At 45.6% G+C, this 12,673-nt stretch overlaps 1 protein-coding gene across 6 annotated transcripts in view; it reads left to right on the top strand.

The window, feature by feature from the left end:
- ME3 (malic enzyme 3) overlaps nt 1-12,673 on the top strand; it is a 184,531-nt gene that overhangs the window by 170,916 nt on the left and 942 nt on the right. For all 6 annotated transcript variants that reach the window (XM_060605418.3, XM_060605417.3, XM_060605419.3 and 3 more), the window contains 6 exons: nt 4,775-4,872; nt 5,143-5,256; nt 7,125-7,230; nt 7,838-7,980; nt 8,549-8,722; nt 11,933-12,031. In XM_060605418.3, coding sequence (XP_060461401.1) covers nt 4,775-4,872; nt 5,143-5,256; nt 7,125-7,230; nt 7,838-7,980; nt 8,549-8,722; nt 11,933-12,031 — 734 coding nt within the window. The remainder of the gene's footprint in view (nt 1-4,774; nt 4,873-5,142; nt 5,257-7,124; nt 7,231-7,837; nt 7,981-8,548; nt 8,723-11,932; nt 12,032-12,673) is intronic.

Genomic DNA, 12,673 nt, shown 5'->3' with positions numbered 1-12,673 from the left:
AGTGACCTCTAACTGCTGATTATGTTACAGTTATTTGTGCCCAAGCCTTGGTGAACAGGGAGTCCCTGGGGGCAGGGACCGTGTTTGATTCATCTTTTGTAGTGCCTAGCATGGTGCCTGTCACCTGGTAAGCCTCAGTACATGCACAATGAGCTCTTGGGGACCCTCCAAAGGATGTTAGGAAAGCCCCCAGTAGTCCTCAGCCCTGGCTGTAGGACCCTGTTACACTTTAGCAGTCCCCCCCACCTAGGCCATTCCTGTGTGCAGGCTGGAGCCTGCACCCCACCTTCTTGTTCCTACCTCAGGTCCTACCTTCTGAGGTCCACAACGATGAACGTGTACTTGTTAGGCTCCAACTGTTTGCTGTGCCCCCTGTCTTTGCCCAATACATGGCCTCTAAGCCAGACACAAATCCAACCCACATTCTGGGATAAGGCCCTTCCCCAGAGCTACCAAAGTACTAATCCCTTAGAAAACTGGAAAGAGAAAACAGGAAATTCACTCATATTCCCACCCTGCAACCTTTAGTATATTGTTGTTCCTTCCAGATTCTGTGTTTTTCGTTACACAGAACAACCTTTTAAGTTTCTCTTCCTTCCAACTAACTCAGTGAAACGCAGTTTAGTGGTTAAGAGTATAAGACCTAGGGGCACCTAGGTGTCTCAGTAGGTTAAGCATCCAACTCTTGATTTTGGCTCAGGTCATGATCTCACATTCATGAGTTTGAGCCCCATGTCAGGCTTATGTGCTGACAGTGTGGAGCCTACTTAGGATTCTCTCTCTGCCCCTCCTCTGCTCTTTTTCTCTCTCAAAATGAATAAAATAAACTTTAAAAAAAAAAAAAAAAAAAAAAGCACAAGGCCTAGAGCCTGCTGGTTCCCTGGGTTCAAATCCTCACTTTGTTATATGATCTTGGACAAGTCAGAAAACTACTCTATATTTCATTTTCCTGGGCTGTAAAATGAGGATGATAGTAGTTAGGATTAAACAAATAAATGTCTTTACAGTTAGACATCTAAAGCACTTAGAACAATTATCTGATGTTAGTTACTCACTTAATAGCCTCTTCTGTGTTGCCACATCATCTTCATAATAATTTTTAATGGCTGCAATATATTCTGAGTGTCCACACTCTTAATAGTTACTCCTTTGTTAGATGTTTAAGTTATTTCCAGTCATTCTGTATTAAAAATAACACTGTCATAAAGATCCTAGGACATGCGTTTTGGATTTTTCCATACATAGATTACCAGAAGTAGAAGTATGAGGGTAAAGGGCACAAGCATTTTATGCCTTTGGTCTATATTGGGAAATTGTTTTCCAAAAAAAGCTCAAAGCATTGTAAAATACAATTTATGCTGGAATTTTTTACTTTTCACTACTCCCTCACCAGCCTTGGACAACATCAGTTTCTTTGATTTGTGCAACTTTAACATTCCACAGATAGTCCCACTGTAACTTTCTTTTCTTTGACTATCATGGAGGATTCCCATTCCCCATGTGATTACTGTGTTGTGAACTCTCTGTCAGTAAGGGTCTACACCAGTTGCTTTAAGAGAGAAAATACAAAGAATTGCTGATTATGTATTTAAAAATGTATTATGTATTATTATGTATTTAAAATCAACCTACTGAGGGGCGCCTGGGTGGCTCAGTCGGTTGAGCGTCCGACTTCGGCTCAGGTCACAGTCTCACAGTTCGTGGGTTTGAGCCCCACATCAGGCTCTGTGCTGACCGCTTGCTCAGAGCCTGGAGCCTGCTTCAGATTCTGTGTCTCCTTCTCTCTCTGCCCCTCCCCCGCTCACGCTTTGTCTCACTCTGTTTCTTAAAAATAAATAAATGTAAAAAAATTTTTTTTAAAAATTAAAAAAAAAAATCAACCTACTGATCATGTATTTAAAAATGAAAAGCATTAAGGACCTACTCCTCAGGGAACAAAGGGAAGACCAGGTGGCAGCCGGCTAGCGTTGTTGTCTCTGAGGGGTGCATTAGGAGTCTGCTTCTGCAACTAATGGACAGACTGCAAACTGGATTCATCCACTGCTTCAGGAACAATCTATTGCTGTGGAAGTGGAAAACCAAGGCTGTGGGGTTTCCAGATTTAGCAAGGTCAAAATGCAGCATGCCTACTTAAATTTGAATTTCAGATAAATAATGAATTTTGATAATAATGAATAATTTTTTAGAATACTTATGCTAATATTGGATGGGAATGCTTACATTAAAAAAAAGTTATTTGTTGTTTATCAAAAATCTAAATTTAAGTATCCTACATTTTATCCGGGCAATCTCACAAGGCGGGGATGATGCTGCAAAAAGCGTTCTTCCTTCCCCCTAACCCAGCCTTTCAGTCACCCTCTGGTGCCCCTCACTGGCAGAGCCCAGCATAAAGCCAGTTGACAAAGCTGGCAAAGCTGGTCTGCAGACAAAGCAGAGTAAAGAGTGGGTTTGAAACTAAGAAACAGTTATATCCAGTAATTGGCACAGTCGATCCTTTTAGCTACTCAGCATCCGTAGGGTGCTGCATGGCTGCTGTATTCCTTGTTTCTGTAACCAGTCATGAGGCCATAATTGATGTTTATACATTTCTCCCTCAACATCCCATTCCATGCTTTCTTGTCCTCAGACAGGACTTCAGCTGGCCAGGGTTCTTTAGTGGGATGACCCAAACCTTTTATATCTGAATGGTGTGAATACTAAGTGGTCCTGCCCCTGTTTTGTTGCAGTAGTATTCACTAATATCTACTGTTGAGCCTGGAAGTACTAAGACACAGCCCAGAGGATCCCCTGGGCTCAGATCTAGTCCTCCCTATCCTCAGTTTCCCCTCAGTTATCGGGATGAATAACCACACCCTCTCTTTCTTTGCCCATTGGTTTCATGGCAAAAAATAAAATAAAATAAATAAGAAAGAAAAAAGTACCAAATGGCCAGGTGGCACTCTCACCCCTCAATTTGGTAGAACCATGCTGTGAACTCTAATACAGGCATTTGTTTCTTGGGAACCAAATACCTCCAATCCAGAGAGCACAAAATGGAAGAATGTGTACAAGTGAGTTATCAGGTGAAATGGTGAAAGGAGCCACTTCCACTTCAACCCTTTGCTTTCCAGACCCAAATATTCTGGCCATGGAAGAAAGAACACAGTGTAGCATGTGCTAAGTCAAATTGCATCCTGTAAAATAGAATTTCACCATTTTCATAGGGTGTTACCTTGACTAAGTCTTAAGTAGACCATTCTACTGATCTATTAGGCCAGCTGCTCCTAGGTGGTAGAGTACATGTTAAGACCACTGAATTCCATGGGCATAAGCCTATTGGTGCATTTCTATTACTGTGAAATGAATTCCTGATCAGAAGCCTTTTGTCTGGAATATATCAATGGTGAATAGGCTATCCACAGATTCCAAACATCCACAGATTATGGCACTGGTAGAATATTACATGTAGGGAAAGCAAATCTATAGCCAAAATATATTTTTAGTCCATTGAGGATAAATGTCTTTCTTGTCTATAATGGAAAGAGTCCAAAATAACCATTCCACTGCCAGATAGATGTTCTTCCCAGGGAATGGTGTCATACCAGGAGCTTAATGTTGGCATCTGCCATTGACAGGTTAGTCATTCAGCAGTAGCAGGTCAACCTTGATGAGAGGAAGTCCATGCATAGCCTCTGTCCTTGCCACCATGGCTACTTGGTACATAAACTCATTGAGCAAACCCTAACCGGCAGAAGAAGGACACTGACTAACATATACATGACATGCCATTTTGTCCACCTGGTAGAGAGAACCTATTTCATTATGCCCTTTGCTCAATTTTCATGTGTGGCACAACTTTGTTCACACTCTATACCTTTCCCAAGATGTCCATCCACACACCCCTATCCTAGGCTTCCTCATCACCAACCTTACTGTTTATTTTATTCTAAGTCCCTGACCATCAGCTAAACCATTAGCAACTGCCAATGAATCAATATAGGTCTAGCCATCTCTTGGACCAAAATGGACAACCAAATTTATAACTTGAAGTCATGTGCATTAGGAATATTTTCCTCACTGTTACCCTTTAGGACTACTTTTCATTGGGGCTGTGAAGCTGCAACATAAATTTCTCATTGATTCCAGCATATCATTAAGAATGATCTGTAAACCAAGCCCAAGCTTTTTTCTCCTTGATCATATGAGGCCCTAGGTGTGCACTGAAGGAGAGGACATCATGCAGCAGAAGTAGGTGTCAAATGAGTCTGAGCCACCTGCTCATGCAACTTATTTGTACCTTTCAGATGGGCTCAAGCCATTTGATGATGTTATGCTACTGGGCACACCCAGCCTTAGGACTTAGTTGATAAGATAGCTCAGATCACATAGTCACTTAATGGCTCATGGCTACTTTGTAGTTTCATTTTTAATTTGTTTTTTTTTAATCCATTTATACTGTCAACAAATTATTCTATGAGGTTCATGCTTCCTTTTGGCCTCTGTTATGTTTGTCCTTGTCATTTCATTTATGAATGATGGTGGTAGCAATACCTGACTATCTGATCTTCTCTCCCAGAGTCTAGTAACAATCCAGGAGCTCTTTCTCAAAAGGACATTTTTCTACAAAAGAGGACATATCTTTGCTCCAAACCTGCATGCTTACAGGCTTCTCTAAGGGCTAAGGAAAGTTGCTTCTTTGGCTACACATTCTAGGTGTGGGAAACTCTGCCAAGGGTCTTCTCTTAGGGGTTGGGAGCCAATGACCAGAGATTGATCTCAGTGCCCTCTGTTACAGGCACAGCCTCTGTCGCTGTAGCAGGGATCCTGGCTGCTCTGCGAATCACCAAGAACAAGCTCTCCAATCATGTGTTTGTTTTCCAAGGCGCAGGTGAGGTAGGTGACATCAGGAGAATAAGGATGGGTGGAGAAGCATGAAGGAAGGGAGGTGTTCAGGGGTGCTGAGAAGAGGAAGCAACACAGGTATATTGTGATAATTGCAGCTGCCTGGACACCAACATTTGGGTGTCTCAAGGACTTAACCAAGCCTCCTAGGAGTGGGGGGAAAGGTATGGAGAAGAGAGAATCTTGGTAAAGCATCTGATAAATGGTGAGCAGCCATTTGCCTTGTATCTGAACATCTACCGTATGGATGTTCCCTCCCAGGCAGCCATGGGCATTGCCCACCTCCTTGTCATGGCTCTAGAGAAAGAAGGTGTACCCAAGGCAGAGGCCACAAGGAAGATCTGGATGGTGGACTCCAAGGGACTCATTGTCAAGGTACTGTCAGTCTGGAAACCTAGAGGCTTCTTGACACCTACAGCTATCGGAACTGGACTATAAGAGGTCTCCAAGGGGCAAAGTACTCAAACAAAATAGAAGGCAAACAGGAGGACAAGGTTCTAATCTCCAAAGCAAGAAACACACCCCAAAGTAGCTCTTCCAAAAGCTCTCAATATGTGAGCAAGTTTGTATATGTATGCCTCTTCCAGCTTTATCTCCCACCACTTCTTGCCTTGCACTAACCTCCAGCCACAGTAAATCATAGTTTTCCAGAAGTAACATGCTGTCTCTCCCACATCCTTGCATATTTTGTTCCTCTGCTTGAAATACCCTTCTCTTTTTCCACATACCCACTCTCAACCATTAACCCCATCTGTTTCCTCCTTGTCTTCTGTTACCTCCTCCAAGTTGCTTTCCCTGTACATCTAGGTATCAATTCATTTCCTACATTTATGCTCATATAGCCTCCATACATTGCACTTGCCACACTGTAGGGCAGCTGCTCTTTTAATTGTCTCTCTAGCCCCTAATCTATATAGTCTTTATACCAATGCCTGGCATGTAATGAGTACATAATTATGTTTGAGGTGTGGGCCAAAGAATGAATGAGAGAGAAACAGTCCAGCTTCTGACTGGAATGTGGTGAGGGACACAATTGGATGGCCTCCTCCTTTAGGACTTCACTGAGCTCTCCATGTTTTAATGCCCCAAATTTCACTAACATAGAATATCAGTGAAAGATTTTTTAAAAAGATGACAGATGGGGCACCTGGGTGGCTCAGTTGGTTGAGCATCCAACTTGATTTCGGCTCAGCTCATGATCCCAGAGTAGTGGGATAGAGCCCCACATCAGGCTCTGCACTGAGTGTGGAGCCTGCTTAAGATTATCTCTTGCTCTTCCTCTGCCCCACTCCCCTACTAACAGTGTCTCTCTCTTAAAAATTAAAAAAAAATAATAAGATGACAGAGATAGGATGAGGGGAAGCCATGGGGCTATCAACCAAGAACAGTAGAGACCTTCAAGAAGAAACTGACCTTCCCTTGTCTCATATAGAGCCCAATTACCACTAGAAGGAATTCGTCCTCTCACCCCAGGTCATTCCAGAGCATAGTGCAGGCACAGGTAAAAGCTGCCAGAGATTGCCACACTTCCCTCTTGCCACCTTCCAGCATTATTTTGTTCATCCCATGGAGCTCACCTCTACTCAAATATCCCTCAAAGCTGGTGTCTTCACTCTGATTCTCAGGAGGCCAGCTGACCCAAAGGAGTCATCAGAAACCTTTGTGCTATTTACCATACTGTCACCCACTGATTGCTATTTGAACAAATGGAAGGAATCCTGAGCTTGTTGGGAACAGCCAACCTTGGCAAGCCTTCTCTGGAACTTAGCTTATTATTGTTCCTGGGGAGGTTAATGGCCCTTGTAAAATACATTCACATTAGCTCCCTGACCTTGGCGGGAGCACAGGCCCCCCATCACTCAACAGCCCCTGTGAGTGCTGGACACCTTGGGGCCAAGGGTCCTGGTCAGTCTCAGACATTTCACGAGAGCCTTGCTGTCCTGGCCCCAGAGCCATGACCCTAGCAGCACAAAGAAAGGTTTTATGGATTCTCCACATGTGACTTGGATTAAAGAAACCTCACACACCACCCCACATGGTAACACAAACACACATTAAAATCCTCAGGTTCCACCTTAGGTTTTACCAGGAGATCTGCTCAAGAGGATAAGCCACCAGGCTTCTGATAGCTCAGACCAAAGCACAGGGCTCTACAGGGAATGCTCTCAGGATCTCCAGATGCATCCATGTCCTGCCTGGCAGTTCTCAATGCCAAGCCACATTGTGTTTTCCTTTCCCTGCAGGGGAGGAGCCACCTGAACCATGAGAAGGAGATGTTTGCCCAGGACCATCCTGAAGTGAACTCCCTGGAGGAGGTGGTGAGGCTGGTAAAGCCCACAGCTATCATAGGTAGGAGGAGGCAGGAAACCCACTGTTCAGCCCAGCTAACCCTCTTGACTTGCAGGTGGAAACTGAGGCTCAGCAAGGAGGCCTAAGTGATCAATAGAAACACAGCTCTCTCCCTTATCCCATGTCTGCTTCAGTGCCACAATCTTTTATTGAGTGACTATTGTACAAAAATCATAGAACTAAGGCACCAAGTTGGGGCTTAGTGATGCAGAATTATCCAGTGCAGTGGAAAAGCACAGGGCTGGTCTGGGAGCAAATGAGTGCTGCTCCCCTAAAGAGGGGACCCTAGCACCTCTTCCTGGCCTGGGAGAGCAGCCCACTCTAAAGGACAATGCCCAGGAATGCCTTCACAGGTACATCTTAACCAGGCAGGGACCTGAAGTGGACAAGTGTTCCCTTAGGGATTAACTGGAGGTCTTACCCAGCTTGAGCAAAAAGACCCTTTTCTCTTTGGCTCCCTTCATTCCTATGGCAGACGCTATCTCCAAGACTCCTAAGTCTTTCATGTTGCACCTGGCTCCCTACCACCACCACTACCACCAGGAGAGGAATGGGTTGTTTATAAAGAGTAGGCATCCCTACTACCCCCCCCCCCTTTTCCCTGTAGGTGTTGCTGCCATCGCAGGAGCCTTCACGGAGCAGATTCTGAGGGACATGGCCTCCTTCCACGAGCGCCCTATCATCTTTGCCCTGAGCAACCCCACCAGCAAGGCCGAGTGCACGGCTGAGAAGTGCTACCGGGTCACTGAGGTCAGCGGGGAATCCTTCCTTCCCCAGGCTGAGAGGACACAGTAACAATAATTATGAGTAACCCTGTGAGGGTGAAAAAAAATCCCCACATCACTGATGAGCAAAATGAGGTTCAGAAGGATGAAATAACTTGCCCAAGGTCACTGAGCTAATAAGGAGTAGAGCTGGCCCTCAAACCCAGGTCTGGCTCCAAAACCCAGGCTCTTACCATCCTGTTATACTGCTCAAGGTTCCTCTAGTAATGTAGAGTTTTGACCAGAACCTGAGGCATTTGTAGACTCTAGGTCACTTGCACACCTGTCATGTCCTGGGATAGCCCTGTCGGGAGGTGACAGGTTAAAAACCTTCACCTTTCAGTGATTTCTTGGCTGTCAGGTAACTCAGTGGGAGCTAAGCTTTCTGGTCAAATGAACAAGTGTGCTCTCAGCACCTGTAATGTGCTCAGCACAACGCTGAGCCTGTGGGAGAGGATGAAGACGGGCTCAACATCTGGGAAAAATAACTAGGCCACCATTACTGCCTGAAACCAGTCTCCAGGTTCCATCTCTGGTTTTCTTCCTGCCTCCAGGGCCGAGGGATCTTTGCCAGTGGAAGTCCCTTTAAGAGCGTGACTCTGGAAGATGGCAGGACCTTCATTCCTGGGCAAGGAAACAATGCCTATGTGTTCCCTGGAGTGGCTCTGGGAGTCATTGCTGGGGGGATCCGGCACATCCCAGATGAGATCTTCCTCCTGACGGCAGAGGTATCGCTGTCCCTCCTCCCTTGCATGCTCCCAACAGGGCCTGTGATCTATACCAGGTCCTACACTGGGCTCCCAAAGAATCCTTCTCTCATCTCTTCTACCCATCTGCCCCTCACCCTAGCAGTGGATCCTCAAAATGCTTGAACCTCAAGCTTCTCTCAACATCACCTTGAGGCTTAAACTTCTCTCAAACACGCAATTTTTAAGGGGGAATAAGGAATAGTCAATGGGAGGAGGCATTGGCAGGAAGCACTGGTAGTGAGGGGACATACCTCAATCTGCTCCTTGCCTCACAGCACTGCCATATACTTGCCTAGAACAGAGAAGATGCCACCAAAACCATCTGAAACTAGGCTTATGGACCATGACAGGCATCGGATTCTTCCATACACTGATCTTGACCATGTTACTAGGGTAACTTGTTGCAGAATAAGCCCCATTAGGGGCTTATTAAGGGATAGGTTGCAAGTCTGGATCTGAGTTCTTGGATATTAAGCACAGATATGGGGGTGCTCCTGCTCCAGGTTTCTAACTAGAAACTCTCCCAAAATGATTCTTTACTGGACATGATGAAAGCAATGAAAGAATATATTAAGAATGACAGCACACATTCCTAATAATGGCGATTAGTAATAACAGCTATAGTGGCTTACATTTACCAAATGTTTACTAATGCCAGGCACTTCACAATTATCCTCACTCTGAGGAAACCAAGGCATAGAAATGTCTGTTTTGGGAGGTTAAACTAATTAAAACCCTAAACAAATACTCAATCTATTTATCCCCACTGAGCACCAAAGGTTCTGCTGTGATTTCTGACATGTTTGCATTTCCCCATCACCATGGCACTGATGAGAGCCCCGAACCCAGCAAGACATGGGAATGGCTTCCATGCAGCCCTATCTAGCTCCACTTCTATGGGCCCCACAAGGAACTGTCTCATGCTCTAGGTTCCTTCTTACTACATCCTGGTCTTTGAGCACTGGCTCCACAAGGACATGCAAGTAGTATAGACCTGCAAGCACAATAGCCCCCAAGCCATATGCACACTAGCTGTGGCTTCAGGACATGGCTGTCTGACCATCTTGTGTGAGTATTCTGGTATTTCTTCTTGTTGCTGTGTCATTGGTGGTGGTGTGCCATGGCCGTGGGTAGAGCTATTTGAAACCCCCATGGGATGGAAGAGTCACTTCCTGCTTGGAGTTAGCATGAAAGCAGATCCCCCTGTTGTGCAGAAACGTGATTGCTAGAGCCTTCCTATGTTACCCCAAGAGACATCTGCACGCCCACCTCCTAGTGCTGTGGGACCATTCAGCTCCATCATTTCATGAACAGTGTCCATCAATTACACAGGAACCTCTCCTCAATGCATGTATTAGTCTCTTGCTACAAGCAGGACAAGATCACTCCCTTCTAGGAGCTGACAGTCTGGCCTTCAAAGGACTGGCAAGTTCTATTTCTGAAAGGGGTGCTTTTAAGTTAAGACAATTGAAGTTGAATCTGGTTTCCGTATGGAAAAAAAAACTAATATAACTTTTAGGAGATTTACATATTTCACCTTGACCACTCTGTAAAATAAACATAGTGATTATCCCTATGTGATACTCAAGGGAAGTGAGGCACAGAGCGTCTAAGTTATCTGCACAAGGTCACTGGGCTTGTGAGCAATAGCACCAGGATGGTCCCAGCTGATTTACCCCAAGCTGCAGCAGAGCGTTACCAGTGCCCAGTGTCTTAGAAGTGACCATGCCTCACTCTACAGGATACCTTTTCCAGATGCAGATCTAGCCATGGAAATCCTGCTTCCCTCTGATCCCATCTTCTATACCTCCACCAAGAAAATCCTTCAAAACCCAGAACAGTCCATCTCTCTCACTTCAGACATTCGAATGGCTCCTCAGTGCTTAAAGAATAAATCCCAAACTCCTTCACATGGCTTCTATATAAGATGTATCATCACTGAGCCCTCCTTCCTTCTCAAGCCTTTAGCCTCCCCCCTACCATCAACCTAGTCAAGGTTCTATTTAGAGTCAAGAACTCACGCTCTCCCCTCCCTGCCTCTCTCCAAGAAATTGCATGTGCTATTGCCTATCCCTTTTTGGGTAATTCATACTTTGTCCTTCAGGTCTTAGCTTATGTTTCTTCTCCTGGTAAGCTTTTCTGAAGATGGCAGACTAGGCCCTGCCTTCCTCTATGCCTCTATGCCCCTTCTCCTTGCACTCACTTCTATGTTAAAATTGTTGTACCTGTTTGTTAATTGTCCACTGACTCCAGACTACAGGAGGAAAAGGGCTTCTCCACCATGGATCCTCAGCAACTAGCACAGAGCCTGGCATCTCACAGAGCTCAGTTAATGTTTGACTCAATGAATGGAAAAGAGACATAGGATGAAAATGAGGCAGAAGAGGAGGAGGCCCTCTTTCCTAATGTCAGCCAAACTCTGAGGCAAGACCAACTCCTTTGGCTCATCCATTCTTGGACATAGTTCTCAGAGAGCACCATGGCTTCTCCCAAATTTAAATCTGACACAAGAAGATTGAGTGGGAGTGGATTCAGAGCCAGCACATAACAGAGGCTGTTCTGCAAGGCTGGCTGAGCACCAGTGCCTGAGGCTGAAGGATGAGGCTTGAGGGGAGAGTTGGGCCTCAGAGACAGACTCTGTGGGAGGTGCTGTTCCCAGGATGATGTGTGTAGAACATTCGTTCAGATAAAGCCCAAGGCCCCTTGGTGGTGTCACTCAGAGGAGAAGCCTTTCCTCAGGGCTGGAGGAGAGCTCAAGGAGCTCTGAATACAGACAAGATGGCCTAGATGGGTACCCAGGATGTTACTAAGCATGTGGGAGAGGATGGAACTAGGGAAGTGAGAGTCTCAGGGATCTCTGTGCAATAGGCTGGACCAGCCAAGGGGATATCCCAGAGTCTGCTTTACAAGCCACAAGTTTATTCACCTTGGTCTTAGTGATTCTTCTTTAGAATTCAGGGTCTCATATTGCTTAAAGCTTCAGCCAGTCTCTCAGTACAGAAAGGATGTGTCCTTGCTTAAAAGCCCAAGCATTAAGCTCCCAGTGGGCCATGAGGTGGCAGAGACTACAGTGGGGAATGGCCATGGTTGGCCACCTGTGTGGGGTGAGGTAAGTCTCTGGGGTAATGGGTTGGGCTTGTTCTGGGAAGGCAGAAACTCAGCTTATTCCTCTTGGTTCTCTCTCCCCAGCAAATTGCCCAAGAGGTCTCTGAGCAGCATTTGTCCCAGGGGAGACTGTACCCACCACTCAGCACCATCCGAGATGTGTCTCTGAGAATCGCCATCAAAGTAAGGAGCATCCTGCCCCCAGAAATGTGGTTAGTGAGGCTCAACAGCCTCCTCTCTCTGCGAGGTTAGGAGAGCTAAGGGGATGGCAGCGATGGAGACATCCTGAGCTCCTTGGGCTGCACTGCAGGCAGCCCAAGGCTGGGTGAGAAACTCCTATCTGCAGCTTGAGCCCCACCCCCAACACCCACTCAGGCCAGTTCTGGGAAAGCTCCTGGATTTCCCCTCAAACACCAGGCAAAAAGGTCATTAAAGTCCATAGTCTTGGGGATCAAAATGTGGGTGGAATTTTTAAAAAATGAATCATAAGTGCCCATTTATACAGAAAGGTCAGTTTTTATAGTATCATGGAAAGAGTTCAGGCTGTTGGGTCCCAGCTCCACCAACTACTTCATTTTCCTGAGCCTCAGTTTCCCTCTTTTCCAAAGGCGCCAGTAATTCCTTTCTCCCAGAGTTTGAAAAAGATTAAAGAGGACAAAGAAAAAGCTCCATACTCAGTGCCTTTCTTACCAGAGTAGATGCTCATTCCCCCCCTTTATCTCAGAATGACTGGGCCATGGGGTGATCAGGTTCATGGAATATTCCAAGGAAAAATGTCATCCTAGAGACCCTGCAGAGATGATGGGTTTTCGGGGAATCAGAACA

The sequence above is a fragment of the Panthera onca genome, chromosome D1, assembly GCF_046562875.1.
Source record: "Panthera onca isolate mPanOnc1 chromosome D1, mPanOnc1 haplotype 2, whole genome shotgun sequence".
NCBI lineage: Eukaryota > Metazoa > Chordata > Mammalia > Carnivora > Felidae > Panthera > Panthera onca.
The sequence above is the reverse complement of the archived record's forward strand: the minus strand, read 5'-3'. Positions and strand labels throughout refer to the sequence as shown.